This window comes from Tympanuchus pallidicinctus, unplaced genomic scaffold (genome assembly GCF_026119805.1).
Source record: "Tympanuchus pallidicinctus isolate F22 unplaced genomic scaffold, pur_lepc_1.0 scaffold1, whole genome shotgun sequence".
Classification (NCBI taxonomy): Eukaryota; Metazoa; Chordata; class Aves; order Galliformes; family Phasianidae; genus Tympanuchus; species Tympanuchus pallidicinctus.
The window spans coordinates 70,416,234-70,433,219 of record NW_026294618.1 but is presented as its reverse complement, the minus strand read 5'-3'; the positions used below and the strand labels follow the sequence as shown (position 1 = coordinate 70,433,219).

The 16,986-nt window shown below is 37.0% G+C and overlaps 1 protein-coding gene across 3 annotated transcripts in view; it reads right to left on the bottom strand.

Annotated features, from left to right (window-relative positions):
* DISC1 (DISC1 scaffold protein) overlaps positions 1-16,986 on the bottom strand; it is a 278,866-nt gene that overhangs the window by 202,465 nt on the left and 59,415 nt on the right. For all 3 annotated transcript variants that reach the window (XR_008204742.1, XM_052675558.1, XM_052675567.1), the window contains exons 4-6: positions 10,538-10,685; positions 6,551-6,680; positions 3,003-3,238 (exon numbers count right to left, since the gene is read on the bottom strand). Coding sequence is in view for 2 of the 3 variants with exons in the window: in XM_052675558.1 (XP_052531518.1) it covers positions 3,003-3,238; positions 6,551-6,680; positions 10,538-10,685 (514 nt within the window). In the remaining variant the exon portion in view is untranslated. The remainder of the gene's footprint in view (positions 1-3,002; positions 3,239-6,550; positions 6,681-10,537; positions 10,686-16,986) is intronic.

Below are 16,986 nucleotides of genomic sequence, written 5' to 3'. Positions count from 1 at the left end.
TTTACTGACTAGCACAATACAGTTAGAATGCACAGTATCTTTCATTCTGGTACCCAGAAACTTGCCATCAGTCAGCAGCCTACCAGTATTTCTACCAGACTTTCTACATAAACACTGTTTTTAATTACAGGTCTATTTATTTCTCACATATGTAGCCCAAACTTCAGAAAAAAATAAACTTTTTCTTAAGTAATAGATCATAAAATAAAATGAACATTTCTACTTAATAGCATAAGACTCTGAAACTTAGAACTAATATGCAGAACTGGTTTTGTTTTCAACCTCTTACCTAACATATTGTCTTTCACAAGACATACTGATCTAGGATAAGTCAATGAAAGTTGCAACCAGAGAAATTTTGGCAAGATACAGTAGGAGAGGAGAACACAGTGGAGTGGTCAAAGATAGGACACGAAGTGAGGCTGCAAGATCTTCTTCCTTGGAGATATTCAAAACCAAGATAGATAGGGCCCTAAGGGACATGGTCTCACTTTGAAATTGTAGCCCTGCTTTCAGCAGGAATTTACCCTATAACTTTATGACAATGTGGAGGACTTCCATGGGCCCACTGGAACTGTACACATGCTAGCTGACTTATGCATTTGCAATGTTTTCACCTTACATAAAGAAAAAAGAAAAAAAAAACAGTATAACTGGATGCAAATATAAGATCACTGTATCCAAGGTATGATGGATTGCATGGATTTAAAAAGACACCCATCTCTTTAAGAGTAATATTTCACAGACATCACACTATTAGCTGAAACCAATGCAGGAGTATATTACTTTTCTCATCACTTCTGGAAATATATTTTACTCTGGAAGCAAAAAGTGGCTGAGAACCCATCCTGGAAACATACATGACCGTCACACAGAACAGCCCTGGAATTATTTCAGGTACCTAAAGAAGCAAGTGGTTTAAACTAAGAGATCCAAAAAATACAGGCAAGGGAAGAGGCCATCTGCAGTACTGTGTGCAGGCCTGGGGTCCCCAGAACAAGAAAGATGCAGAGTTCTTGGAAAAGGTTCAGAGGAGGGCCACTAAAATGATTAGAAGGCTGGAGCACCTCTCCTATGAGGAAAGGTTGAGGGAACTGGCTTGTTTAGCTTGGAGAAGGCTCTGGGGAGATCTCATTGTGGTCTTCCAATACTTGGAGTGTATAAACAGGAGGGGGAACAATTGTTTAGATTGGTTGGTAGCAATAGAACAAAAGGAAATGGTTTTAAACTAAGACAGGGGAGGTTTAGGTTAGATTCTAGGAGGAAGTTTTTCCGAGGGTGGTGACACATTGGAACAGGTTTCCCAGAGAGGTTGTGGATGCCCCATCCCTGGAAATATTCAAGGCCAGGCTGGACGTTGCTCTGGGCAGCCTGGTCTAGTGATTGGCAATCCTGCCCACAACAGAGGGGTTGAAACTAGATGATCATTCTGGTCCTTTTCAACCCAGGCCATTCTATGATTCTATGACTATGGAAAACCTCTCCTATGATTCTATGAATCATCGGCTCCCATGATAACCAAACTTGATCAACAAACAAAATGAAAACAAAAAAGAATCATTCTAGGGCTGATTCAAAAATGAACAAAAAAAAAAAGTATTCATACATCTTTGTTAAAGTTCTGAACTCACTTCCAATGACAAATGCCTGATTTCTTTCAAGTGAATATGTTATTTATGCCACTGGTGAGTGAATAACTCAGAGAAAGCTGCTCCTGAACCAGTACTAATTTAAGACATCATTAAAGAGTTTCTTAAAGAGTAAGCGCAACTAAAATGTTGCATCAGCAATGTGAGTGAAAAAAAATAAACCTGAATATTCTTTTGTAAGCAAACCCAAAACTAAGAGAAAACTCAAATCAAAGTATATGTTCTCAGACTGTTTGAAACCTTTAATTCCTCAATCTTTGAAACATAAGTATAAGCAACCATTAAAACAAACTAAATTCAAGATTCCCACAACCTAATTTAAAATTTTAAACAAGCCTCCAAAACAGAGGGATGTCTTCTATGAGACATTCTGCTGACTTTAAGAAAAAACCTGTATAAATTAGCACACATGAGCAGCAGCTTCTCATGAATGTTAATACAAATAATCTAAATCCAATAAATGCAAAGAGAGGAAAAACAGATGAGAAAGCAACACAACTACTGCTTATCTGGAAGGAAAGTAAGTTAGGAGAAATAGGAATTCTATTTTGTCCTGATGACACAGAAGAAATAACACTTTCCAAGTTCCATCACTGACGTTTCATTGACTATCTATAATGTTTAGGTGCTGAAATTCTTCTATTGCCCTTTTTAAAATAAAGATGAGGTTATTTAAAAAAAAAAAAAAAAAAGAAAGTTACTAAAAGTAGCCACATTTCCATCTAAAAGAATCATATGCTCTGCATTTAACTGTAGGTGTCTCAAAAGCCTTCAAGCCCTATCCCTTCCCCCACTACCTCAATTCCAATGTCTGAGCCTAACATTCTTCATAGCAGTCTTTATTATTTTGGAAGTTCATTGAAGCAAGAGACAGCTCTAACATTTATTTGGATGGTGCCTGGTGCACACTTTCAGACTGAGAAATATGCTGCAATTACTGCATTACCAAGCTAGGAAATAAATGTCACCAGTTACCAAAAAATAATTCAAATCAAATCCATCAGTTTTTAATACCTATCATCAAATGCTTTCTGTTGATGACTCTTTTACATAAAAATATGAAGTACAAAATCTTTAAATCACTACAAGGTCCTGGCCCTGTTAGGCAGGGGGGTTGGAACTACATGATCCTTGAGGTCCCTTCCAACCCGGGTGATTCTGTGATTCTGTGATCTGTGATTCCTAAGGAAGGATATTTTAGAATATCAATATCTGTTCTTAGAAATTCTTTACTTTCCAAATCCAGGTAATTAGCAGGCATGATTACTAACAAAACAACTGGCAGTGAACTCTACATCACACTGGAAAGGTACAAGACTTTACATCAATGATAACGTATTGATATTTAAATACCTCTTTATTGTCCCTGGTAGATCCAATCTGAATGGAATTTGATAGGAGGATGCTAAAGTGTCATCCACAGCCTTGCTTATTTCCTGTAGTTCTCTCAAAGAAACACAGCCAAGTAAAGTAGTCAGTTCACAGTCCTGTGGCTGAATAAGTCTATCCTGTTCTTCAATTTCTCTCTGTAGCTGTTGATCTTTTTCTTCTAATACAGACAGTCTCACTCGGAGGTCTTCAATTTCTTTCTGCATAGAACAGAAACCTCAGTTTACTATGAACAAAATCAAAGAAATGGCCATGCTCCTAGGAAAACATCTTAGAAATAGCATAAATTAAGGTTGTTCCATTTAATGCAACACTAGATGAGTAAACAGCCTTCTGTTGACTTGCAAAATTTCTTACATCCATTGTGCTTAGAAGCTCTAGCAATTGCACAGTCTGAAACTCCCCCCATGCTTCTCAACACTGTATTTCAGATTCCTATGACAGAATCATCTGTGACAGGCACATTTTGCCTATTAACACTACTTCCTAAGTTAAAAAACTTCTGTTAAAAACTTTAAAAAAAAAAATCTCAGTCCAACCACAGTCATAGAATCCTACATCAGACTGGCAAGTGATCAACAACCTGTCCATCCTACTGCAGCATATCCCTGCAGTGGTTCCTATAGACTTCTCATTCAATATTAAACATTTTATGGTAGTGGTGTTTCTTGCAAAAGAATATTCCATTTTTTTCTTGGAAATCCAAGAGACAGCTTGCACCAAGGGAAGGAGCACTTCATAAAGGAATCTGAGTTGTCTAGTTACTAAAATTACTTAATATATGGCCGTTGGCTCACTTATCCTAGGATTTGAAAAGCGAGTTAAGGAAAAAAAAAAAAAAAAAAAAAAAAAAATCAAAGGAGAGCTATTTGCTAAGTTGTTGAATGTCATACTGGAGCATCTGCTTTTATTTCTACATTTCTTATGTTCTCTGTGAAACTGCAAGCCACTTAATCTATTATCTGCATGCACAGTCACAGACTGAATGTTCACCATCTTCCACACAATCAAAAGGAAGAGTCTTTGAAGTGCTACCCAGAGACTCTCAACAGAAATCAAAGCTCAAATACCCCATTACCATATTCAGACCAATCAAAGAGAAAAGACCTTTTTCAGGGACCTTTTCCAGGTAAGTAAGTAGGCATTACAAAATTCACTTTAAAAAGTACCATGTAGCTTTTTATTATAATTCACTACTTAATTCTCTATCTGTAAAATGGCAATAGAAACATCTCTTCACTCCAGGGCAATTGCAGAGACAAAATTAAGTCGATTTGAATCACTCAGATACCATGTTGATTAATGTTTTAAGGAGAGCCCATTCACAAAGTAATGAATCTGCATCCGAAGAAGGTTTCAATGGTGCAGAGTAAAAAGCTTTGGAAGCCAAATATTGAGTAATGAAGATAAAATGTTATTCTTTGTATCTATCTCAAGAAGCATTTTCCATTTTCAACAATATATAAAGCAGACATTCAGAAAAAAAATAGCATGCTTATACAATTGACTTTCAGGTTTTTTTTTAACATTTTCAGTGTATTTTAAGGGAAGTTCAGTTCACTAATATTCACTTTATAAACAAATGTATTCAGGTTTGTTGCTCTAGCAAGCTCTCTGACACCAGGAGTATTACTTAAAACAAGAAGAAATAGATGCTTGCACATTAAAAGACTGAACCGGCTCAAAGAATTCTACTTATATTAATGCTCTGGACTACATTTACCAATTGTTTTCTTCCTTTTTATTCTTTTAGATTTAGCTACAAGAAAACAGAGTGGCCCGTATTTCAACCCACAGGCATTTGTCAAGAACAAAAAGGTCAGCAGGCCAAAAGCATCAGTTTTGTTTCTCTGAGTCTCAAATCAGGCTTTTAGTGTGCACAAAGGACAATTCTGTCTCTGTATTACTGGATTGGGAATACTGCCAAAATCTTAATAGCTCTACTTAATACAAAGACCTTCATATTCTTTGAAAATGTAGTAATTGCAGTCGCTGCAATATGCGGCCTAAAGGGGAACAGAACAGGAGATGAACAGAATTTGGTTTTAAAAATACACTTTTAGTACTGAAACATTTTTACAACTCAGATACCAGAATCAGCATTCACAAAGAAAAAACTATTCTGCTCAGGAACAGTATACATTTATTCTTGGGAGAATGGAAATTTTAGCCTGCAAGCTGGAATTTTCTCTCTTTCTTTTCCAGAAATGTCAAGGAGCTTTTAATATGCTCTGGGGCAGCCTCCAGGGATGGATAAAAAGGACTTAAAGTCTCAGCATGGAGCAACAGATGATATTTAGCTCACTAAACATAACCCAGAGATTTACTTTTTGGATTTCAGTTTAAACTGAGATTTCTAACATGACAGCTAATCACTACTGATTGTGAGGCTCCTGATTTCATGTACAGGCTCATGTTGTCCGCAAAGTATAGGTCACGGTAGAAATATTACAATTTAAATTTTAGATACTGTGACATGCACTTTAGAAGCCCAGAATGTGTATGCAGAAATGGAATAAGAGACAGCAAAAGGAAAGGGAAAGTAGGGCAGAGGAAAATTAATAAATAGATCAGATTACGTGTGATTTTAGGCTAGATCAATTTTTAAGAAATGCCAGGAGTCACCAACCATTACTGGTCAGATTTCTTCAGCACTCAGAATTCACAATCATTTTGACAAGCCCTCATAGCATGCCTGTAATGGGCATGCTAATTTGTCCCTAGCATCATTATATAGAAATGCTATTGGATTCAAAAAGGAGGAAAACAAAATTAATGATATTTCAGGGAAAGAAAGAGCACAGAAATAAAGCTAAGATGTCCAACTGCTGAGTGTGATCACTGAAGTTTAAAAGGAGACGGAGCAAAGACTTGTAAGAGATAGGAAACAGATTTTTGAAGGACAGAGAAAAAAAACCTAAAATATACATAAAAGCTTGTAGATTTACAATTGGACAGAACCTGTCTTAAAACATTCAACCAATTACCAACCATTACCACAACAATGACATCATGTGACAGTGTAAAGCTATCATTGACAAATGACAAGTGCTCCATACAGACTGCTGCATTGTACTGAAACATTTTGATCACCTTTCAGGATCAAAAGCTGGCAAATCACATATTGATAATCAAATCTAACCAGAAATTGGTCACAGATTGCTTCCTCCAAAATTCCTCCCATCTTCAAATAAAAACTTCTGAAGATTAGTGAAATTTAAAAATGGCAAATTAGAACATAAGGAGCACACTTAGAAGGCTAACAGGAAAAATTAAAGCATGCACACAAGCCACTGAGCCTTCCAGCTCTGCTTTTCTTTAATGAGATTAACACAACTCCTATGGCTGCCATCTCCAATCATCACTTAGATTATCAAATGGACTACAGCCAAGGCTTTAATTGCTGCACTGAACAAAATACTACAATAAGTTTATTTAATTCTATGTGGCAGCTTACAAGCTTTTCCCCCACACAGCACTGATTATTATAGATAACTTGGCAGTCCTTTTACCTGTAAACATTTCTTTTCTTGCAAAAGGTCATTTCGTTTCATGGCCAAAACCTGTATCCTCTCCTGGTAAGTGGATCTCAACAGTTTATGTCTGTTTTCGTGCCAAAGTTGGGTTTCTTCATTTCCATGCCTTTTCAGAGAGGAAAGACAAAAGCTAAAAGTCAGTTTTCTCACTGGGTATTGACTTCACAAAGATTAAAGAGACAAGAATACTACATGTTACCTTCAGAGCTGTAACACTCCATCACCAGAACGATTACATCTTAAACATCTACACAGTTAGAGAACAAGACATTCTCCTTGGCATATCTTCCTTATTATATCAAACATTTACACTGTTTTTACAACACGCTGAAGAAAGTAAAAGGAAAACTTATGTAGCTCGAGGCTTCCACCAGCTACTTCACTTTTCAGAAATTTATCCTTCACCGCCTTCAAAGAGACAAAACTAAGGCATGTAATTTCTATCAATACAGAGAGAAATCTCTTTTAGACAGAAGTTTAGAAACTTGCCAAAGCCATTTTTGCAGCTTCTGTCAGCTTTTGGAACCCACACTAGAGATCATCTGGAGCATTTGCTCCACAGTGCCAGATTTTATTTTTCCTCTTGCACAGCGAGTTCTTTCAAAATCGCAGTCAGTGGGATTCCTCACAGTGGTTGGTACAACCCTCAGCTGTAAATCTTTGCATGATTGGACCCCAAGGTAATCAGTGTGTTACATTAAGTGTCAAGTTTATAATAATCCTCTCAAAATGCACCTGCAAACAAGGCAAACCTATTCTGTCACACGTTTCTGCATAAGGGCATGCGCACTTGTAAGACCAATTGCATGTCCATGTCCATCTCTAGAGACAAGCAACATATGCATTTCCACATAAAAGATAATGATACATTTCAATATCTTGTTTAAAAATTAAAAAAAAAAAAAAAAACTGTCTCAGATGAAGGACAGTTTTAAAGCATGATTTCATACTGTTATCTTGCCAAAGATACATTCGTGCTGCGCACAAAACATGCATCAGAAGTGGTACAAGCAGAACTAATCACACAATTATGATCTCCATGCACAGTTGCTTAACAATATGGAGCAAAAGCGATTCATGTTTCTCCTGCAGGATCATTAGAACACACACCCTTTACACCCTTCCCTACGGAAGCGAAAGGAGGTGTCCTAGTGTAAATGACATTAATACTTAAAATTGACATAAGGATTGTGTACCTGCATTTCTACAAGGACAAAGTAAATCAAACACTTGTGTGTGAGGTTCTAGGCCATCTCTGCATATATGTGCCTAGCATTACAGATCATTGTGGTTTTGAACAACAACACTTCCCAGCAACTCTGAAGAGTATAAAAAAAAACAAAGAAAGAAAGAAAGAAAAATCTGTACCTTTCTGAAAACTGAACGCAATAGAAATTCTGAGCAGCTGATCCAAATTTAGAAAATATTCCACAATCAACAAACGTTATTCTTAGTATCCCTGGGAAATCGCCTGTACTTCTGTTTGTTTGATTTTAAGGAAACAGAAACAAGATCTCCCTGATCTCACTGAGCCTATGTGATCAAATGAACACGGCACTGCTCCTATCCAAACCTGACTCCTACCATGCACCCACAATATCCCAGTGTCAGATAGTGAACGTATTTACCAAAAATTGTTCTTGTAACTTAATCACATAAAACAAATCCATGGCATGAATATCAGTCTCATATATTAAACTTGCCGTATAAACTTCAAATTTATAAGGTTCTTCATTTGCAAAAAGATGAGATTGGCTTGGTTACTGTAAAACTATAATGTTCTGGTCTTCTGGGGCTAGTCTGTCTAATTTGCTTCATTTTCCAGATGAAAAAAGAAACCTTGGAGATCGTGGCTTTATTCTGATTCAAAACAAAAAACAAAGAATGAAGCCAACAAATTTTCCTTGAGGAAGTGGTAGTGTTTTCCAGCTGTATTTTATACAAAAAAAAAACTGTTGGAACGTTAAACTTTAAACCATTCTTCACCCCTGGGGAAGACAAAGTTTTGCTTGCTCTATCAACAAAGCAGCCAGACTGCAGACAAAGTGGTGTGAAAGGCTACGAATCAAGCAAGAAAGATAAAAGGTGCACAACAACAGTCAAGCTCAAAGAAAGGAGAGTGTTCAAGACATAAAAGTGAGGAGTAAGAGGATATTCATCTGACCCTCAAGAATGGCAATGCTCTCACACCTCTGCAAAGAGAAGAGTTACAGATAAAGCCATCAGAAAGAGAACAGAAAAACTTCCATAACTGTATACATAATATATAATGCACATAGGGTGCTCCAAAAGTAATGCCTCCTACTTATTTCTGACACAAAGAGCATAATAACACTACTTGATAGAACAAATTCTCAGCCACAAAATACTATTTTTCAACACAGTCATCTTCATTAGCTATACCCTTTTGCCAACAACAAACAAAAGCCTGTATGCCACACTCAAATATCTGCATGGGAGTCCAGAACATGGCAGAGATGACCACTGTCACCATCACTGAAACACACCACCCAAACACCTGACTGTGCACACACCCACTGTTTGGTCTCCATACATTCAGCAAACATCAATCAAGGTGTCAGTGGGCGCAACTTTTTCCACATGGAGGAATTTCATGCCACGCTTTTGCTTCCCATGCACTCCCATGTCAGACATTACTTTGCCAGACTGCCCTGCCCCTCTGCTGCCATCTGTCATGCAGCAACAACATGTAACAGAATATTGGCAGGAAGGTTCAGCCCCTGCTATCGTATCACCACTATCTGTTTCTGACACCATGAGTCAACAAAATAAATTTGAAAGCATTACTTTTGGAGCAGATATATGTATTCACATATTTAGAATACTTTTTTTTTTTTTTTTTTTAATAAAAATTAGCAGGCCACACATCAGGGATGCTATACTGAATCAATTCACATGACATAGAAAACAACCCCACCTCTAAAGTAAAAAACATTGTTATAAATTAATGAATACAGGGAAAATATTTTAATGACAAAATGCTTTAAAGTAATCTTTAACTAACAGTAAAACATCTTGTTAAGGGCACAGTAGGCAGAAGAAAATAGAGAGTGGAGCTAAACAGTTCTCATTACTAAATTCTACACATATTGGCTAAAAAGACCTTTAAAATTCAATAGATAATAGGATTTACTGAGAAATAATCTGTAGAGATTTTAACTAATTTCAGATATATTAAAAATTTATATATACCAAAATTTACTAACTAGCCAATATTGCAGCCTTTATATGTATAAGCTACCAAGATATCAAAGGCTTTTCTTCTTTTATTTATGCTATTTGATTATAGCTTCCAAAACCTGGAAACGAATAATCCTCTTACTTTTAACAACAGTAACCAGTAGCACAGCTGAAGAAAGATCTAGGAATAAAGACAACCTTTTCTTTCTAAGCTAACTACCTCCCTTGGGTCATGCAAGGCATCTCACATTCCCCCTGACTTTGAAGCTGTTCTTGCTTCAAGAGAAGGCTGAGAAGTTATTTCTGTGACTTTGTACAGTGCAGAGTGCATTACTGCCACCTAACAAGCAATGCATAAAAGGAAGCTCCCAAAGATCGACACATCTCGGAGAATAACCTGTTTTCACTTGATATTTGAATGCTCTTTCATTGCTTGAAAAAGGAGCACCAGAATTAACTCCATAAGGAGCCATTACTCAAACCGCCTTACACTGTTGCTGGGTCAGGATTCAATCCCATTCTCACTCAACATCATTGAGAAAAGTTCAGTTTGATTCACCAGTTCACAATAATCAGCCTTTTTAAAAGCAATTCTAAATGAAACATAGGAAAAAAAGAGGAGACAGCAACTTTTCGTAAATGTGCTTCATATTTCTATGCCAGAAGGTCCTTACAAATTTGCATTAAAATTCATCACAAACTGTGTTCCATACTTCACGAAAAGCAGAAGTGTCATTTTATATAAGGAGTCAATGAACTTACCCATCAGCAGCCCAACACAATACTGCTTGAATTTGGGTGACAAACCTATCCAAAAAACTGCTAATTGAAGGATGTCTAGAAGGAAGTTGAAATTTTAAAGAATGTTTTTCTTTCTCCAGTTCTTCTAATTTCCGTCTATATTTCTCAGCTAGAGAAGAAATTAAAAAAAAAAAAAAAAAGTGAGAAAAAATGGTTTTACTTGAAGAAGATTGATCAATAGGAAGTAAAATCTGTATCACAAACAGTTCTTCTCTTTTGATAAAATATTTCAGTCTCTTTTCCTTTAGAATGAAGTATTAAGAGTACAACAGTCAATATCAGATAATCAGGATGCTAAATGACTTTCTTCTATGACAAGAACAAAATTGCAGGATTCTCAGCAATTTTATTGAGTTTTAATTTGGTAAAGCTCTAAGTTATCATCCATACTCTTTTCCTAAGATAACTCTGAAACTAAATTATATGAAAACTCATTCTTCACTGATCTATTTTAAAACAATCTTAGATGACGATTACACATCTGAAGTCTGAATTTTGAAAAACAGCATTGTTACTAGATCAAGAACTGCAGAACTGCCCGAATCCCAAGATTACATTTCAGCAGAAAATGCACATGCAGTTATAGAAATCTTAACAATTCTCTCACTCTAGGCTCTCCTGAATTACATCTAGCTTATCAAACACAAATGGCAGTGCTTTGACTCTACTATATCTTTATTGACCTAGAGTCACTTCTTAGATAAGTTAGTCTTTACTTTGTCTCCTTTCTCTGTGTAGAAAAGAAAGGAAAATGGTTCCGAACACAGATAGTTATTTCTGGTACATTTATCCTCTATTTATATGGTGCAAGTATACTAGGCAAAAAAAAAAAAATTAATAAAAAATAAAAAAACCACAGCCAAGGAGTCTCACTGATACAAGATGAAACACCTTTGATGATACATTAATCAAATCAGAGAGTTTTGAGTTGGTCCACAAATGGAAAATCTTTACAGCTCAGTACTTTCCTTGTGACATTACTGTCCACAATTTTTGTGTGATAAGCATTCCTTTCCCTCTAACATTTTCAATACATGTTACTACCAGAATAACTCCCATTTGTGAATGCTTTTTACTGCTCATTTTCTTCTTTATTCTCAAAGAGGTTTTTAGAAGAGGGGTTGTTTACATTAGCTACTTCAGTACAATGATCCATTTTCACAATAATCCATCATTAGTTTTGATATCCCTTCTGCTATGGTGGTGATGGGAAAAATTAAGACATATAACATGCTAACAAGACTAGATTTTCTCCCTAGGCCAGTACATTGTTCAAAATAGCTTAACCCATGCTATTATTATTATTAAGGTGGAAAATGCTTTCAGAATGCTCTAGCCAAGATGGTCATCTCCCAGGTTACTGCAGATTCCAGGCATTGCTTGAACATGGCCTAAAGGACTGCAAGGAGCAATGGGTGCTGACGTAGCTCCTCATGCACTACCTAAACCAGATTATTCAAATCAGAAAGTAGGACAACTAATTGTGGAACAAGCCCTGAGCCTTGTGGAAACGCCTTGAGTTAGCTTTCTTTCCCTGAGACTCTGTCACAGCAGATGAGGCAACCAAGCAACTGATCGCAGACAATAGCAGACAACGGTTTCGACAAGGATATATTAGTAGCTTCTTACAGGTAGGAAGAAAAAAAAAACAAAAAAAAAAGTAATAAGCAAACATCCAAGTTAATGCCAACCCAAAGCAGGATGTCTATTGCAGAGCATCATACAGATTTACTGTCTTAAGATCAGAAACAACCTCTAGAAGCACTCACTCTATGTGTGTAGCATATAATCATCTAGCAGTCAGATTTTAAAAGAAATACCAGGTGATCTTGGATGCCAAAGTAGGTAAGATTGTTCCATTCTGGCACACGTCCAAAACCCTCCTTTATCAGCAACTCCACAGGACATCTACAAATGACATCAAGCTGAATGGTGCATTTTACATGCTTGACATGCAGAATCAAACTCTGTAACCCAAGTAAGATTACAAAGCAGGTATGGTTTATTCAGTGACACGTGTATGCTGAATGCAAGGGTGATAGATCTACCTAACTTGCACACTGTCTGGAAAAATTGTGCTACAGATATAGGCCAAAATAATACGTAATCAATAGTTTTTCCAGAATTTAGATACACATTCATTACAGCCCCAAGAGTTCATTAGCATGCAGACCCTCCCCTCTTGTGGGTCATGGGATGAAGACTTGTTGTTTTCCTCACAAAGGCTTCTGACCCTTCTCACTGTAAACTTCTGACCTGCTGGGGGGGCATCCCCCAAACTGGTTTCTTCTAGCCCTGTGGACATCTAATCACCTCCCTGCCAGAGGTCTCTGGGTTATTCTCAAACCTTATTGGCATGGCCTTTTTTCCCTCACTATCCCAGACCAGTGTCTGCCATCCCTTATTTTTCTAACAAGCTCTACATTCTTACTTCTATAAACTATCTCTAACTATCCCCCCTTCACCTCCCTCATTCTCAGTCACTGTGAATCCTTCTTGCCTTTTCAATTTCACTTATGGGTCCCTTCTCACCTTTCATGTTAGAAGGAAGAGATGCTATCCAGAGAGATCTGGACAGGCTTAAGACGTCAAGGAAGAAATTCTTTACTGTGAAGGTGGTGAGACAGGTTGCCCAGAGAGGTTGTGGTTGCCCCCTCCCTGGAAGCATTCAAGGCCAGGCTGGATGGGGCTTTGAGCAACGTGGTCCAGTGGGAGGTATTCCTGCCTATAGCAGGAACCAGATGATCTTGAAGGTCTCTTCCTACCTAAGCCATTCTATGATACAAGAACTTAGGTGAGATTCCTAAGTCCATAAAAACAGACCAGATTTTGACCAGAAGAATATTCCTCATCTCATATAGAACTTCAAACACTGGTATCAAAAATATCACTATTATAATCAGAAAAGTAAGGAGTAAATGGTGGCCAACATCTATTGACCATCAAAACAAGCAGAATTACTTCCTTTTACTTAGATCATTCATTGCTGGACTTCCTGCATTACCTGAATGAGAGTTGTGGAAGTCCTCTTTAATAGTTTGAACACATGCAAAGACATGCTTTCCTATTCCCATAGAGCACGGTAGCAGCATTTACTATTGCGAAGCCTCCCAAGTGTTCATCCACAACAGATCACAGTAAAATAGCAGACTTCACAGAAGATATAAAGACTCAAGTCCAGATGCAAGTCACAAAAGACAGCCCAGGGAGAACGAAAAAAAAAAAAAAAAAAAAAAAAAACTAGCTCATGTTTGGACTGGCATCTTTACAAGGCAGGAAAACACAGAATCATTCTAAGAGATCCATGTGACAGTATTCAAATGTACTACTGTAATTGAGAGATGGGCAGTTAAAAACACAGTATAGAACTGTGTAGCTGGAGGAGGCAGCAGGCTGGTGTTGTCTGTACCCAGGGTGAGTAGTTGGAAAACTTGCACCAAAGAACTACATGAGACAAAACTCATTCCATGATACTTTAACTTGTTTTTTGACATAATTATGTTAACACTATGTTTATGCATCCATTGATTCATCCTTCCTAGTCCTTGAAATTGGCTATTCTGGGAATGAAAACAGCTGAAGGAATCCATATGCCACTTCATTATCTCTGTCATTAATTCTTGGCTGCATCCTGCTCTGTATATTCCAGGTTACACAGAACTCAATTAGTTCCTACTAACAGGCGTTTCTAAATAATTTGTTCCACTGGTATTTTATAAGTATTATTGCTGGTCATATCTGCTTGTCATCTTTCAGAACTAAATGACTGTTTATCCTTTCAGCACTATCATTAGAGGTTACGTCCAAAGAAACCCCACCACCTTCTATCTGAATAGTGCAGTACTTCTGCTTTTGGGCTCCTCTCCTTGAGGTCTCATCTGGCTGATGTTTTTGGTGCATGGAGACATTAGGGCATCTCAGTCCCAATTGCTGAAAAGGGAACCAAGCTAATAAAGTTCACCTCAGCTAGCTTTCAGTGCTGCAGATCACGAAAGACCTAGATCAAGCAGAAGTTACAGAAATAATCAGTTGTCTAACAAACATGATACGTGAAAGAGTTCAAAAACCCTTTATCTAGTGAAGATAAAGACTGAGGGGAAAAACTTTCAGTCCTATTCCATACCAGATAGATGCAAAGAAAGAGTTAATAAAATGCATTTACTCAGAACTTTGGTCCTGAGTAACAAATCTCTATTGCAACAATGGACATCAGGAAAAATAGAGGCAGTAAAGCACTAAAACTGGCTGCTTTGGGCAACCAGGAAATTCCCATCAGCTTTTGTTTCCAGATCAAGCATCTCAGGGGGAGATTTGGCACAGTTGTTAAGGTCAAAGCCAGCAAAATTGAATATATTCTCCTGAGATCTCTTTCCGCCATACTTTCCAGGACCTTCTAGCCAAAAATCAGACAAAAAAAATCTTTGCTACTCATGAGCTATCAGGCTCAAAAACACCACTTTTCTTTACCTTCATTTTAGAATCATTGTATAGTTTGGGTTACAAGGGACATTTAAGAGACATTCTAGTTCAAACCTAGTTCTACAGGCAGAGATAATTCCCTCTAGACCAGGTTGCTCAAAGCCCCATCCAGCCTGGCCTTGAATGCCTCCAGGAAAGGGAAGCATTAGTTTAAGCACACAGAAAAGATCTCCACAGAATTCCAAAGCTCACTGATGAACTGAAGCACAGAACGAAACCACACGGTCTCAAATATATACATCACATAGAAAAAGTTTAATGTTGATGTCTTTTTTTGATGTCTTCTAGCCCATGCTTCACCACAAAATAAGTTATTTAACACCAGTTTATGTGTAAAAAGCAATTCTTCTATTAGAAGTAGTAGCATATTTGTAGATATTTGTTCTAAAATGAAGGAACTTCAGTATATCAATACATACTGACAAGTACTTGGAATAAAGAATAATTTTCTCTTATTTCATCACTTTACTAGCTACTGACTCGATGCAGCCCTAGAGATACAGGTTTCTACTCTGTGCAGAAATCAATCTTTAAGTTACCCTCCTTCCTACAGGTTATTCCCTGATGTGCATCAAACATCCCATTCCACTTGAAGCCAACTCAGGCTACAGGCCTGGAAGACATTGACTAACTGCTGTTTTCAGTCAAACAGAGAGCAGTCCAAGAAACGCATTGCCTCCAAGGATCATGTTTTGTTACAGCTTCAAGGCAAATGAAGCAATTTGCTTAATTCTTAATTGTCCACATAAGAACATCTGGCTACCATTTTAATTCTTACATATTTTAATGCATTTTCTTTATTCCCATGGAGAGGAGTAGCTTCACTTTATCAAAACTATTTATCATCATGTAATAAATGTTTAAGATTTCCATCACAGTCTGAAGATCCTAAAACAGGATTAGCGCAGAGCCTACACATGGAAATCACACCTTGCAGTTCTAAAGCTGCCTTCTTATCTGCTAGATGCTTCCAGAGCCAGATAACCTTCCTAGTACTCACTTTCATAAAACTTAGAGCTTCCAAGATGACCAGAATGTTTTTGCAAAATCAGCAACAAAAATATTTTGATACCTGCTTTGTAAGAACTACAGAACTCTGAAAATTTACCTATTCTTCTTTCCTCAATCCTGACTCTCATCCTTCTCCTGTACACAGGAGCAGGTCTTAGGAAAGCACACAAAGAAGCAAAGCACAAAGGGTCCCCTTACCTCAATGCTGCTTCCTGAACCTACGATGATTATCAGGAAAAAGATTTCCTGAACAAGACACTACTTTTAGACCAGTACCTTGAGAGAGTAGGAAAAAATCATGAGTGGATGAACAACTATCCACTACAAAATTCCCTTTTTTGAAGCTATCTATGCTTTTCGTCTTCAAAATATCCTATGACAGACAATTTCAAAATAGAATTAGGAATGCTATAAATACATACCACATCAATTTTTTTATTTTTTTTATTTTTTTTATTTTTTTTACTACTATGAATGCAAGATAACATTCTCTTCACTTTCCTACACATTAATAATTTAGGCACTTTTATATTCACATTGCACATCTCATTTTTCTGGACAGTGACTTTACATTAGCTGAAGCAATGTTACAAAGGCTACAAAGTAAGGAGTAATTGGGAGCCTGAATACGTGGCTGAGGTGAAGCTGGATGACAGCTTAGTAAGCAAGAGGTCTATAGCCCAATTACTAACATTAGTCTCCTGCAAAATCACTTGTGGGAGAACATACATACCAATTAGTATTCAAATATGATATGCAAAGACCTGCACTGTGATCAGAAACAAAGGCATTACAAGCAACTTGTAATTTCTTTAATTTTTTATCATAAAATAATTGAAGAAAATAAAGAAATGAACTATTTAACAGCTGTGAGCAGATGCATAATAGAAAATATTCAATTTCTTACAAATCCTAGCTCA